Source organism: Glycine soja, chromosome 17 (assembly GCF_004193775.1).
Source record: "Glycine soja cultivar W05 chromosome 17, ASM419377v2, whole genome shotgun sequence".
Taxonomy (NCBI): Eukaryota; Viridiplantae; Streptophyta; class Magnoliopsida; order Fabales; family Fabaceae; genus Glycine; species Glycine soja.
Window position 1 is genome coordinate 4,649,622 of NC_041018.1, and position 14,848 is coordinate 4,664,469.

Here is a 14,848-nt window from a genome sequence, read left to right on the forward strand (position 1 = left end):
AAAATAAATTTTAGAAGTATTTATAACATAGTTTAACTTAATATAGTCCACGTCACTTCACTTTATCATTTAAAATTTATTTTTCAATCACCAATCACATTATACATGAATCATACACTCGGATTAAGACGTAATAATACTCATCAATTTCATAATAAACAATTAATAGACATTATGTAACAATTATACTAAGAGTCAAACCTATATGCAATGGGGTACCATATTATTAAAAAATCATATTGAAACGCTTAGGAGTATATAACAAGACACATTGTAACATAATGTGTATGTTAGGTTACTTTCACTAAGTAAAATCATAAGGTGACCAGTCAGGATCACTTTGTTTTGAGAGAATGCTCCAATCATATGAAATCAACATATGTTTAAAAGAGCACTCAAATCGAATGTCTTTATTTCCAAGGCCTAGACTCAGAAGAATCCGTTAGAGTTTTACTTTCCTGATTCAATTTTTGCACGCAAACACTGTTCATGAATTATATAATACCTACGACCTTACACTTGTGTTTCAAACACGTTTAACACATTTTGCTACAATTTAACACTTTAGGTTCCTAACTAGGAATCCTACACTTTCTCTTTAGCACTACGCATAAACACTTTTATTAATGCAAATACCAATCGAATTATTGTATAATTCACAGCTCACTACACAAGTATTGTCACATCAAGTGTTAACAATACAATTATCCACAACCAAATTTCATGTCCATAATTTTAACATATCACAACGTCAGAATCCAGCATCACATGTGTATGTGTATCTAAAAAATTAACACATGTTCAACTTTGCACTTATGCTTAATCTCAACAACAATGTTATAATTTCTTTATAACAATTTATCACGTTAATCTAGTACTTCTTGTTCAAAATATAACAAATTATACAAAAATATTTATCAAAACATGGGAGTAAAATCCTTCAGACAATTTCACATAACCATATAGGAAGAATTTCAATATAATAAACATCCCAAAATAAACCCAAATTTGATTCTCTAAGGATTCTTACACATGTTCATTCTAACCCCAATTTTGATAAATTCATCCTTATCTCTAAGCGAGCTCACGTGTCTAGTCCGACAACGATAGTGACATTCCCTAGTGGTTGTCTAAGATTCCTCAAACTTTTCCTTTGATTGTTTTGCTATGATTTTTAAGTGCTAAAGAGAAGGAAAAGAAATTGTAGTCTCCATTTCACTTTCAACGTGCGAGACTAATTTCTCTTTGCAAAAACATTACTTCATAAATCTCATCGATGAGAATGTTTGAAAATGAGTTCCAAAGGTGATGTCCAAATTTTACGATAATCCAATGGTTAACGAGTTTAAGATCGTAATTTTATTGGGACAGATTTTGATGTATGCAAAAAAAGAAAAAACTCAGTGCGAGAGATATTTCTCCCACCACAGACATTATCTCAAAAATTCCAACAATGGGTGTGCGAAAATAAGTTTCTAACCTCGTCTTCAAATTTCATGACAATTCAAGAGAGATTTTGGGAAAGAAATTAGGAAAAACGGATTTGAGAGAAAGAGAGAACATAGAGACGTGTCATAAATCTAAAAAGTGACTTGTTACATCTTGGACCTATTGTTTACTCTATTTTTTATTTTATCATTTTATATAAAAATTTATTTCACTCTCTATCAAATAAATAAATAAAATATTTTTTTCTTCTAAAAATATATATTTATTTTATTTACTTAAAAACTATTATTTTAATTAATAAAACTATTTCTCTACATGTAATTAATAATATCAGATATGTTCCCATGTCAGACACTACATGACAACTTCAAATACTTTTAGTTGCATTTTTTTAAAATTTTTACTTTTACTTTTATACCAATGTTGATTGGAATACCAACGTTGTATAAACTATATAGATTAACTCCTTATATAGATAGAACTAAATAGGCTATTAGACTTAAATATTATATTTGATTTGGACTTGTGTGCATTTTGAATGTTAATTAGAACCTATAAAATGTTTTATTTTTAGTTTTATGTTATAAAGTTATATTATGTTTCTATAATATTATTATTATTGATACTAATTCAACAATAGTTAAATCATTGAACCTTAAATTAATGCAACTGTTCGTTCAATAACGAATCTGGTTTTAAAAACATTGAATTATCTCACATAAGGAGGGAAGAAGAAATTTTGGCCGGACTCTCCTAGAAAGTTCTTTCTCTCAAGTCTTACTCTCCAACCAAAGGAGAGAAAATGCCTTTTTTTACATCCTATTTTTTTTCTCTTCTTTCCCCTATACGAAACAATGTGTAAGAGTCCTCCTTTTTTGCTTTCTTATCCCTTTATTTTGCATGCAGAGAACCAAACACCTGGACCATGATGACAATAAAGGTCTTGCACAATGCTTCACTGCAAAGACAACAACTAAGTTGTATTTCTGTTGTGTCACAGGAAACAGATGACATATTTGATCTTTGGGCTTCCCATTGAATAAACGAATGCTACTGTGGCTTCATATCTGCTGCACCTTGATAGTTCCCACATTCATGGATTCAAGAAACATCAGTGTATGCATACTATGTTGTGCACTTAATGTAATGATGTCATTTAAGTAAATTGGTTTGTATAATTGCTTCATCATGTAAATTTAGTGAATGTTCTCAGCTTTACTGTGGTTTTCTATAGGAAAGGGCTGGGGGTTTGTCTCCTTAATATTTGTTCTCTCGTCCTTGTTGTGGTTTGAATGTTGATTTAATTGAGCACGATCAAGTTAAATGGTGGCTGTTTTAATGCTCCATTTGTTCGGACGAGGATGCCTGATATCAGGCTGTGGCATCGCTAACATGTGGAGCTGATCCTGGTAAAAGCTTGAAGCTCGAGGTAAAAGAATGGCGTTATGCCCAAAATAACAAAATTATTATTGGTGCATGAACACATTTTAAGGAAAATAACGTTCATGCTGAAGTGATTTTATTTTCATCGTAAGCTATTTATTGTTTAATATTTAAATAGGATCATTCTAATATTTGTGAGCTTGACATGAACAAGGCATTCAGCTTTACTATTTAAATTTAACTGACAAATTAGATATCTTAAATATTAATTATTCAGGATTCGACCTCTTTAAATTATATGTAATGAGTGATAAACCAAGGAAATACTAAGATATACCCATTCTCTACCCGCCAATTCCTCGCCGCCGAAATTCTAACTTTTAATTATAGACTTGCTATATGAAATGATGAGTACCATCCAGTCAAAAAAAATTATGAATTGAAATTCTATCGATTTTAATTTTACTTAAATAATAATACAATTAATCATTTACATAATCAAAATGAATTATCTGCATTGGTAATGATGTGGCAAATATCTGTTTTTTTTTCAATCAATTCAAATAATCATTGCAGTAAGATTCCATTATTGTAATAGCTACATCCAGAAGGTATTAGTGTGATAAATGTGAATCCAGGAAAATTACAGTAAGATTCTATTTAAAAAACAAAAAAGTAAAATGGATACACAACTATAATCTGGAAAAAAGCTACTTGTATTCTGGAATTGTGCGCCTCACAACATTTAAAATGCATATGTTTGCCAAATAGATACAACTAAAGCAAATGATATTTATCTGTATTTTAAAAACACATACAATATCATGGCTTAGGATCCCCCTCAAGAAAAAAAAATAAAACTGATATTCCAACATATTGCTCGGGCCTTGAAGGCTACTCATACATGCACGTTCCTGCAGTCAAATTTGTTTGATAGAAGCCTATGAAGGATATTTATCCGGTATGTTGGAATATCAGTTGTTTTTTTTCTTGAGGGGGGATCCTAAGCCATCGGGGCTATGATATTGTATGTGTTTTTAAAATACAGATAAATGTGACTAGTTTTTTATACTCTCGACCCTGAGAGGCAAATGCCAGACAAAATCAAAAACGATCCTTCCGTTTCCTACCCGTGTACTTGGTATTTGGAGGAACAACATTTCCTCTTCTTCTCATCTGCTCCTTCTTCCTTAGTAACCATTCCTTTCCTTTACCAACCTTATTATTTTTCTGTTTCTTCCGCGGTCTATGCCTGTCTGATATACATACCTGCAGCATTTTTATTTTGTCTGATAAGTAAACTATACATAAGCTTGTGAGCAATGACAGGTAAAGATGGCATTTACATAACTTGCCTACATCTTGCATTTCCAAAATCTGGATTATAGGTAGCAATCAAAGAATACAACCAACTAATCAAATAAAGCAAAAATTAACACCAGGTGCTTTATAAAGAAAGCCATATTTTAGGAATACTATTTTTTAAAGAACTCATTGTATAAATTGAATTCACAAATCTGGTAACACTCACTGTCTGATTTTCTTCATCTTCACTGTCGTCATCAGAGCAACTCTCCCCATCTTCATTTTTACCTTTGGAAATGGACGCATTTACTGAGCATTGACCACAAGTGAGAACAAGGAACTCCTTCCTCTTCTTAGAACTATCATAAGACAATTGTTCTCCGGTTAGTGAAACACCATGCTCAAGAAGGCTAGGCAAAATGATGCTTTTCAAAAGAAATCATATATAACAACCACATCAAATAAAACACTGCACCCCAACAGTCGAATATAATTTTTCTTTAGTAGTGTTCATAATTGGTAAGATAAGATGACTATATGTGAGGCATGAATCAACAATGTCCAGATATATTACACTTTCTAGGGGTAACGTTTTTAAGCTTGAGTAGCTAAGATAAGATGACTGGCTTACCCCAAAACTTATTTGATAGAATATTTGGACATTTTTGTCTATCATTTTGAGTTTAGTTTTTTTTTTTTTTTTTCAGAATATGAAAAGCTGTCAAATTTGGACTTGCCTTTAATATTGCTATACCTTGATTCTTTTGGACTTGCATCAATCTTATAATTTAGCTACCTCAATAAATATTTTATGGTTCCACCCCAGCTAGTGGTGGTGCATATTTTCATGAAGTATACAGGTTAAGATGATTCATTTTGAGATATTCAATAAATTCTCACAAATATTGCTAAGCAAAAACATACAGTGACACGAAAACATAGGAGGATTATAGACAAAATTTGAGTTTCACAATGGACAAAAGTTGAGTTTCTTGTATGTTATCTTGGTAAAAGGTAAAAATAATTCATGAATATTTTTTACCAAATTGAGATTGCTAGTACATAACATGACCCTGTTGACCAAAAACTATGATTATAGCACCCCTACCAATTACCAAACACTAGAAGACAAAAATTAAAAAGCAATTGTGCTAACTGAGAAAAAAAAAATAGACTATATTTATTTCCAGCATATTACTTTTTTATGAAACAAATGAGCCATAGTAATATTATAAGATTTATTCACTGCACCTGTGTGGAAAATCCACCACTATACCACCAGCAAATCCAGCATGCATTGCAGCATTCAAAATCAATTCACGTTGGTCTATATTTTCAGGATACACTTGAAATACTGCTCTAGCTCCATTTGATAAGCATTTATATAGAGATGTAAAAAAGGCCCTACACCAGAAATTGAGATTATATGTTATTAGAGAAACAGAGAAAAGGAGATAGGTTCCAGAATTATTGAATCTCACTAGTGTAAGATGCAAAGAAGCACAGAACTGTGCATGTTTCTACACACTTAAGAGTTAGTGACCCAAAATAGAAAAAATAAAAAGCAATACAATAAACAAGTAAAGGAACATACTTCAATCTTAATCGAGGGTTGTGAGAGGATTTATCAGCATTGCATAACCACTGCATTGTCATATAAAAGTTTGCCTCGTCATATAAATGTCCACAGAATTAATAATGAAAATGAGATGCTCCCTATCAAACTTGGTAGAGAAGAATACTTGTTCACATATAATAATCCCCCTTATCATTTCATTCACCCAGTATGCGTTCTGCCCAAATTCAGTTCTTTTATTTTTCACATTTAACATGGGGCTCATTCTGTAATAATCTATTTTAGTTTGATTTAGTCATTTATATTGAAAACAAACCTGAACAGCAGATATACTGATGGCCCCATCCATAACTCCAGGACGAATTCCTATACCCTGAAACCAAATGACAAAGTGACAGAAAAACAGTAAGGCAAGATGCAGAGCATGGATGTCATTTTTATTTTGTCAATAATAACTCATTCATTGCACACAAACATTATGACCAAAACACACACACAGAAGAGTATTATAAGTTTATAACATAAATTAGAACACAATAACATTGAGCAGGAACAGCAATTGCAACAGCAATAATACTGATTAAGCAGAAATAAGGTGAATAGTATAGATATACCTGGCCCATGTCACCAAGTAAAAGGTCACCCTCAACCTCTCGCTCCACCGCAACATCTTACAAGTTTAACAAAAATAAATAAAATTAGCAAAAAATATATAAAAATTCAAAATAAATAGGAATAACAAACAACATTTCAAAACATAACATACTAAGCATTGATGCTGAAATATCAAGCCCAATCCAATGGTGTCCATTCTCCGAGATTGTCTCACCGCTAAGTCCCGATCCACAACCTACATCGATCATTCATAAGCCATTAAAATTCGACAAAAGCGACAGAGAATAGCTAAATTGAATTAAAATTTAAATTACCGATATCAAGGAGTAATTTAGGAACGCCGTCATCAGGCAAAGCAAGTAGTTCAAGAGCTCTCTCTGACAGCGTCGCCTATTTGGCACAAAGGAATTAATTAATGAATGAATTTCAGAAAGAAAGAAAATTGAATTGGGAATGAGAAGAAGAAGAAGAAGAAAGGGAAAACCTGAATTTGAACAATACGGGAAGAAGAGGTGTACTTGCGAGCTTCGGCATCGTCGTAGAAAATCTCAGGCGGCGCAATCACCTCTGGTCTCGACGCCATCCTTTCACAGCGACAAAAACCCTAAAACCCACACACACCGTTTCACACTTATTAAATAATTTGGGAATTAGGGATTTCCATCCTCACAATTTCCTTATAAAAAAAATTGCTACCATCATATCTTTATTATTTCCATCCTCACAATTAGATAAATGTTATTCTATAAAAGTTACATCAAAATTAAACTGTTAATATATAATGATTTTGTAATTTTTAATATCTTAATATATATAATAATCTTATTTTTTTATAATCAATTAGTTAATTTTAATTAATCAATCATATAACTTGATTTGATTGATTATTTGATTTTTTTATAATTATTTATAAAAAAATTATGAACAAATTAATTATCTTCAATAAAGTAATCTATTAAATTTAAATAATTAAAATATTTAACTTTAATTTATGTATATGTATAATTAAATTATTAAAAAATATAATAAGATTTTTTTAAACGAAAACTAATGTAATATGAAATAGAATTGACAAAATATGTCATTATATCATGCACTAAGAAAAATGGAAAATAAAATTTTGTAGTACAAGAAAACGGAAAATATAAATTTGAGATGGAATCTCCTCCCGTTTGGTAAGTTTCAATAATGCTACAAGCCATATTGACTAGCTTATCAACAACAAATATATAAGTATGAGAATGAACAAATGCATGTTAATATATTTTTCAATTTAATATTAAAATTCAAGTTTATGTTTAATATAGTTATTAAATTATATATAATAAGATCAATTTTTAAATATTTTAATTATTTAAATTAACAAATTGCTTTGTAATAATTTATATATTGGATGTAATTTTATAAAATAATATTGGAATAATTTGATCCATCATCTTTATTATTACTTAAAATTTATGGAATTGTATAGATTCCATATAGTGATGATTTTACAATTTTCACCATAAAAAGTTAAATTTTTTTAACAAATTTTAAATATCAATAAAAATTATATTAAAGACGATGTTACTTAAAAGATAATATATCAACAATTTTGTCTAAATTTTTTTATATGTTTATTGCATTATTAATTAGTTTTAAAACATCATTAAAAGAAATGCTTACAGATTAAGCGCAAGTTAATAGAAATTTTTTTATGAAATAAATCGTTGAAATATATAAATATTTTTCATTTAATTTGAATTTAATTCTCTTATTCATTCATTGAAATTTTGTATATTATGAAAAAAAATTATTATAAAAGTTAACAATCCATCGTATATATCAATTTATAACTAGATGATGGCATGAAAAATGCATGCTAGGGTGGGTAAGGAGTTAATGTAGGTAGTTTGTGGTAAACCATTGTACAAGGAATGTTGAAGAATATTGTAGTGTTGGTATGATATCCTTGCAACCAATTGTATGCATACACACACATATCAATGAGTGTACCCATTCTTAATGTAATGTCAAATGTGTATCTAGTGAGCGGTGTGGAGGGAGACGCATGCATGCAGGGTCGTCCATAGGCAGCGATGACAACAATAGAGGATTTTTTACTGCCAAAGAGCTCTTATAGAAGGCTCACGTATTGCTTCTTATAGACTTCAAGAACATTGCCAGGTTTCTGACCATGAAAAATCATAGGTTGTCTATTTGAAAGCAATTTGCTAGTAGAAGTACTGTTGGGAACTTGAGGGGGAAAATATGGGATAGAATTACATTAATGAATTATAAAATTTATATAAGTAAAACTCATATTGTATCTTAATTTAAAATATTCGATGTATGATTTCACTTTTTATTCATCCACCACCACCATACTGGATAAACATCCAGGAAAATTAACATTAATAAGTTATGAATAATTATATAAGTAAAATTTTAAATTTATGATTTTTTTCCTCACTTTTATATATATATATATATATATATATATATATATATATATATATATATATATAATTCAAGAAGTATCCACCTTTTGTTGAATAAAATCTCATGACAAAGAAGAGCGCACACAAAACCACCCAAATTAGGTTGAATTTAGTGGACTGAAATGTTATTTTTTTTATCATTCAATCAATTAAAAAATATTTTCTTAAAAATCTTTTTTACTTCAAATTTATATGGCGTATGACTACACTAATACACTATATATATGTTAGTATTACATATCTTTTCTTAAAATTCCAATATTAATTGAGGGGGAAATTGAACAAAATTTAATGTTTGATAGTTACAAAAATTGAACTCAAATCATCTATAGGTTATACACATTAACATTCAATGTGAATCCTGTTGAACAAGTAAAATTAGTATGATATTGCTAACGAGTGTTTTTAAAGTATTAAAAAGAAAAAAATTATTAATTAAAAAACATATTGAAATATATGTAAAAATCATAGAAAAATATATTTTTGCATTCTAATGATTTTTTCTTTTTACTTCTTTAAACAATCCTTTTTTATTTTTACTTCATTTAGTTTGGCACAGTACTCCGTAGTCTTTCAATATATATGTACACAGAGAACTTCATGCATATATGTTTACCCGAAAATTCCAAGTATTTCATAGTCTTTTATCTGACTCTTTTTTCGCCCTTCAGACTCATAATTTGATGCATTGTCATATATTTAAAATTATTTTTTCTTTTTGTCTGCCTAAACAAATTGTTTTTTTAAGAGAATATTTAAAATTATGTTGTTTACATGTTAGCCTACTAAATATCTAAGAATATAGAGTAGTTTCGTGTCCAGCATGAATTTGCTTGCATGCATATCAGATTAATGTACATGCGTAGCAGTGGACCTACTTACAGGTTAGAAACATAAGGAGAATTTTTGCCTAACCCAAATGGTTCAACGAATCTATACTTGTTCAAGCATGCATGCTTTGCATTGCTTTGATTTCCACGCAACAACCAACCATCACGAGGAATTCATTTCGACTAACTGAACTCAGAATTTGCGGCAGAGTGAAAAAGTACACTTTGCATTTTTCATTATTGTCCCATCAGAGACCTATAACTATAATAAGACACCTCTAATGAAGAACCTCTTCATTCACTTTCAAAAACCTAATTAACTCCTGTGTGAGAGAGAGCTAACAAACATGTCATCAGTAACCTACAAAGGCTGCTACACCGTAAGGCCTATGGAACCAACAAAGTGTGAACGCGTACCTTTATCTGAATGGGATCAAATAGGCACCATAACTCACGTTCCCACAATCTACTTCTACCGTCCCACCTCACAAGACAAAGACAACGTTAACACCGTTGCTTCCACCTTGAAAGACGCATTAAGCAGAGCCCTAGTGCCGTTTTATCCACTAGCTGGTCGTTTACATTGGATAAACAAGGGTCGTTTAGAGCTTGATTGCAACGCCATGGGGGTTCATTTCATTGAAGCTGAATCCTCACTAACCCTAGAAAATCTCGGTGACTTTTCACCCTCTTCAGAATACAACAACCTTGTCCCCAACGTAGACTACACCCTCCCAATTCACGAGCTACCCGTGGTTCTCATTCAACTAACTAACTTCAAGTGTGGTGGTTTTAGCATTAGCTTAAATACTTCACATGCTGTTGCGGATGGACCAAGTGCATTGCACTTCTTGTGTGAGTGGGCAAGGCTTTCACGCGGTGAGCTTCTTCAAACGGCGCCGTTATTCGACCGGACCGTGTTTCGTGCCGGAGAGCCTCCTCTGATGCCACTAACGGAGTGTCGCGTTCACAAGGATCAGTTCATTCACCCTCCGTTGTTGCTCGGCCAAACCAACAACACAGAAGAAAGGAAGAAAAAAACCACAGTGGTTATTCTCAAAATGACCAAAACACAAGTTGAGACACTGAAAAAGACAGCGAATGAGAGTAACAGTGGTCATGCACGTGGTTACACTCGTTATGAGAGTGTGACTGGTCATGTGTGGAGAACTGCATGCAAGGCAAGAGGGCACAAAGAGGACCAACCAACCGCGCTAGGTGTTTGTGTTGACTCGAGGAGTCGCATGGAACCTCCTTTGCCAAAAGGATATTTTGGGAATGCAACTTTGGACACTGTTGCTACTAGCCTTGCTGGTGATTTGGTGTCAAAGCCATTAGGGTATGCGTGTAGTAGAATAAGAGAGGCGATTGAGAGGGTTACTGATGAGTACGTTAGGACGGGGATTGAGTTCTTGAAGAATCAAGAGGATTTGAGTAGGTTTCAAGATCTATATGCAATAGGGAGTGAGAAGGGTCCTTTCTATGGGAACCCTAATCTTGGTGTGGTTAGTTGGTTAACGTTGCCTATCTATGGCGTTGATTTTGGGTGGGGGAAGGAGGTTTATATGGGTCCGGGGACACATGACTTCGATGGAGATTCTTTGCTTCTTCCTGGTCCAGATGGGGAGGGGTCTGTGCTGCTTGCTTTGTGTCTTCAAGTGCCGCATATGGATACGTTTAAGAAGCATTTTTATCAAGACATTAATGTGTCAGAATCATGCCAAGATTGATAAATTGGAGAAAGACACTTGCATGCATGCAGCAAGCAGATACAATTTGCAACACGTACAGCTTCTCGATCAACTTAAAATAACCAAGCTAAATAAGATGAGGAGAAACTAATTTAATCTCATATGAAGGTTATTGCTTATTTCTTAACCATTATTTGTGTTATCGTGTAGTGGTTTTTACCTATAACAATAATAAAAAGATAGATATCCTTGTTTAATTGGTTTGCATTTTTTTATCTTTATTTTTTTAAATCTAAAACATCATTTTAATTAAAATTCAGAATCACATATTTAAATTGTTCTCCAAAAAATTCCTTCCTAATTAAAAATTTCCAAATTTTATCCTTAATCTCTTCATCAGCTCTTGTCTTCAGTATTGATGTTCGTCACAACCATCTTTAATCTCATGCTTATGTTGTAGAAGTATTGGATATGATGACACTCCTTGTATTTGCATCGCTGTTAGTTTCCACCAATAGCTAATTAGTGGGACCCGTTGCTCTTGACTTTCACATCGCTAAAAAATACTTTCGACACCGCATGCATGCATGTTCCAAAAGTGCTTAATTAATTGTATGGTTTGATGAACATGCATGTTACGGAGGGCTTGGACACTGGCCGAGCGAAGTGGTTTGGAAAATCTTGAGAGAACATGGTCACATTTCACTTCTAATGTTCCTCCTAATTAATTGTGTGTTTTATATAACATAATCATATGCTTCTTACGTCGGCTGAAAATACAAGGGGCCCATGAAATTGATTTTGTTTGTGCTTGTAATGATATCCTTTTGTTAATTAGATGGGTTTATACTTTATATGTAAATCTGATTTTCTTATAGTTATTTTTTCTATGAAGCTCACCGGGTCAGTCACTGTTTGATTTAATTGTAGCTGGATTGATGAAAAGTATTTTTTTTTTCAAACATGAAGATATTTTAGTTGCTTAATATATACTTGCTAGCATATTATGTGGCTTTTGGCTGGTGGTAAAGGCGATGAGTTTGATGCTTTGTCACTAGCATTGCAAGAAAAAGGTCTTTACACCATTTCCAATGATCAAGTATTTGTGTTTTTCTATTAAATATTGATTTGCTTCAGGTACGTAATTGAAAAATAAATGTTGACTAAATAACAGATTATTTACGAAATCTTTAAAAGTTGAGTAGTACGTTTTACAAAAAGATGCTTAAAATAATACAAGGAGGTAACTAGTATGAGTAAATAAATCAAGTTACGGAGATATTTATCGATACCAAGTTGCGTTTGTCATTGTTACCCCTCCCTTTTCTAATTGAACCCTTCAAAGTTAAGTGGTTTACATTATAATAATATAATATTAGCAATTAATATGAAATATTATGATCGAGAGATAATCTTATTTTTTTTAAATGTGATAATGAATTTGATTTTGACTCCTAACTATAAAAAAAATAGGTGTTAATTTTGGGAGAAATCAATTCCTTAAATAAATTTAAGTATTTCAAAAAATTAAGCAAAAAATGCCTATAAATTGACATATAGCTGTATGTGAATATCAAGCATTAAATTCCTGGTGTGAGTTTGAGAGAAAAAACATTAAGGGCAATGTCAATCCCATTGATATATCCGTGAGGAACTCACTTCAACCTAGCTAGAGTAAAAAAAGACGTTTTACATTTATTTATTTATTTTCCTGATCAGAGAGAGAGACGTATATATTTATATTAATGAACCTCTTCAATCATTAATTCAATTTCAAAAACCTTTGATCCCGCCGCATTAATTCCTGTGAGAGAAAGCAAACATGCCAGTGACCTTGAAAGCTTGTTACACTGTGAAGCCTATAGAGACAACATGGTGCGGACGCGTATCTTTATCTGAATGGGATCAAACAGGAAAAGTAACTCACGTCCCCATAATCTACTTCTACCGTACTCCCTCGCAAGAGAGCAACAACAACAGCATTGCTTCCACCTTGAAGGACTCATTAAGCAGAGTCCTAGTGCCATTTTATCCACTAGCCGGTCGTTTACACTGGATAAACAATGGTCGTTTAGAACTTGATTGCAACGCCATGGGAGTTCAATTCATTGAAGCTGAATCCTCATCAAGTTTTGAAGATCTCGGTGATGACTTTTCACCCTCTTCAGAATACAACTACCTTGTCCCCACTGTAGACTACACTCTCCCAATTCACGGCTTGCCCTTGGTTCTGATTCAATTAACTAACTTCAAGTGTGGTGGCGTTAGTATCGGCATAACACTTTCACACGCGGTTGTGGATGGACCAAGAGCATCACACTTTATTAGTGAGTGGGCAAGGCTTGCACGCGGCGAGCCTTTGCAAACGGTGCCGTTTCATGATCGAAAAGTGCTACATGCCGGGGACCCACCTTCGGTGTCACTAGCAAGGTGTCACTCTCACACGGAGTTTGATGAGCCTCCGTTGTTGCTCGGAAAAACGGACAACACGGAGGAAAGAAAAAAGAAGACCGCAATGGTTATCCTCAAACTGAGTAAAACACAAGTTGAGACATTGAAAAAGAGAGCAAATTATGGCGGTTATGGTAATGGTAGTTATAGCCGTTACGAGGCTATAGCTGGTCACATATGGAGAAGTGCATGTAAGGCAAGAGGGCACAAAGAGGACCAACCAACAACGCTTACTGTTATCGTTGACTCGAGAAGTCGAATGGAACCTCCTTTGCCAAAAGGGTATTTTGGGAATGCAACTTTGGACACTGTTGCTACTAGCCTTGCGGGTGATTTGGTGTCAAAGCCGTTAGGGTATGCGTCAAGTAGAATAAGAGAGGCTATTGAGAGGGTTAGTGATGAGTACGTTAGGTCGGGGATTGAGTTCTTGAAAAACCAGGAGGATTTGAGAAGGTTTCATCAAGATCTTCATGCAATAGAGAGTGAGAAGAAGGAGGAGCCTTTTTATGGGAACCCTAATCTGGCTGTGGTTAGTTGGTTGACGTTGCCGATCTATGGCGTTGATTTTGGGTGGGGGAAGGAGCTTTATATGAGTCCAGCAACGCATGACTTCGATGGAGATTTTGTGCTTCTTCCTGGTCCAGATGGGGATGGATCTTTGCTGGTTTGTTTAGGTCTGCAAGTGGAGCATATGGATGCGTTTAAGAAACATTTTTACGAGGACATTGAGTCAAAATCATGAGGTTTTTTTTTATTAACAAATATATTACTTGTTAATTGTTATTTATAAAAATAACGAGAATATTGAAAGAAACAGGAAGCTATTCATGATTTATAAGGGAGATTTGTGTAGGAATAAAAAAAAACATTTGATTAAATCTGAGGAGTATCATTATAGTTTACATAAAATATTTTATATATATTATGCAAATGATATATTCTTATTAAATGTTATTCAATTATTTAATTTTATTAAATAAAATAACAAATCACATATTTGTGATATTAATTAGATATAAAAAAGTAAAAAAATATCACATTCTTGACAAACAGCAAATAAAAAATAAA

General features: G+C 32.7%; 3 protein-coding genes across 3 annotated transcripts; 2 read left to right on the top strand and 1 right to left on the bottom strand.

Moving 5' to 3' along the window:
- Positions 1 to 3,390: 3,390 nt before the first annotated feature.
- LOC114391416 (18S rRNA (guanine-N(7))-methyltransferase RID2-like) lies at positions 3,391 to 6,973 on the bottom strand. Its single transcript, XM_028352421.1, has 9 exons — positions 6,813 to 6,973; positions 6,643 to 6,718; positions 6,480 to 6,563; positions 6,328 to 6,383; positions 6,030 to 6,086; positions 5,732 to 5,781; positions 5,389 to 5,541; positions 4,364 to 4,496; positions 3,391 to 4,101 (listed from the first exon to the last, which is right to left on the bottom strand). The coding sequence occupies exons 1-9, from the start codon at positions 6,909 to 6,911 to the stop codon at positions 3,937 to 3,939; spliced, it is 873 nt and encodes a 290-aa protein (XP_028208222.1). The 5' UTR covers positions 6,912 to 6,973; the 3' UTR covers positions 3,391 to 3,936.
- Positions 6,974 to 9,985: 3,012 nt separating this feature from the next.
- On the top strand, positions 9,986 to 11,490 carry LOC114391921 (spermidine hydroxycinnamoyl transferase-like). The gene has a single exon (XM_028352934.1). It carries the CDS (start codon positions 9,986 to 9,988, stop codon positions 11,366 to 11,368), a length of 1,383 nt encoding a protein of 460 aa, XP_028208735.1. The 3' UTR covers positions 11,369 to 11,490.
- A 1,397-nt stretch (positions 11,491 to 12,887) lies between these two features.
- LOC114393241 (spermidine hydroxycinnamoyl transferase-like) lies at positions 12,888 to 14,658 on the top strand. The gene has a single exon (XM_028354513.1). It carries the CDS (start codon positions 13,152 to 13,154, stop codon positions 14,520 to 14,522), a length of 1,371 nt encoding a protein of 456 aa, XP_028210314.1. The 5' UTR covers positions 12,888 to 13,151; the 3' UTR covers positions 14,523 to 14,658.
- The last annotated feature ends 190 nt before the right edge of the window (positions 14,659 to 14,848 follow it).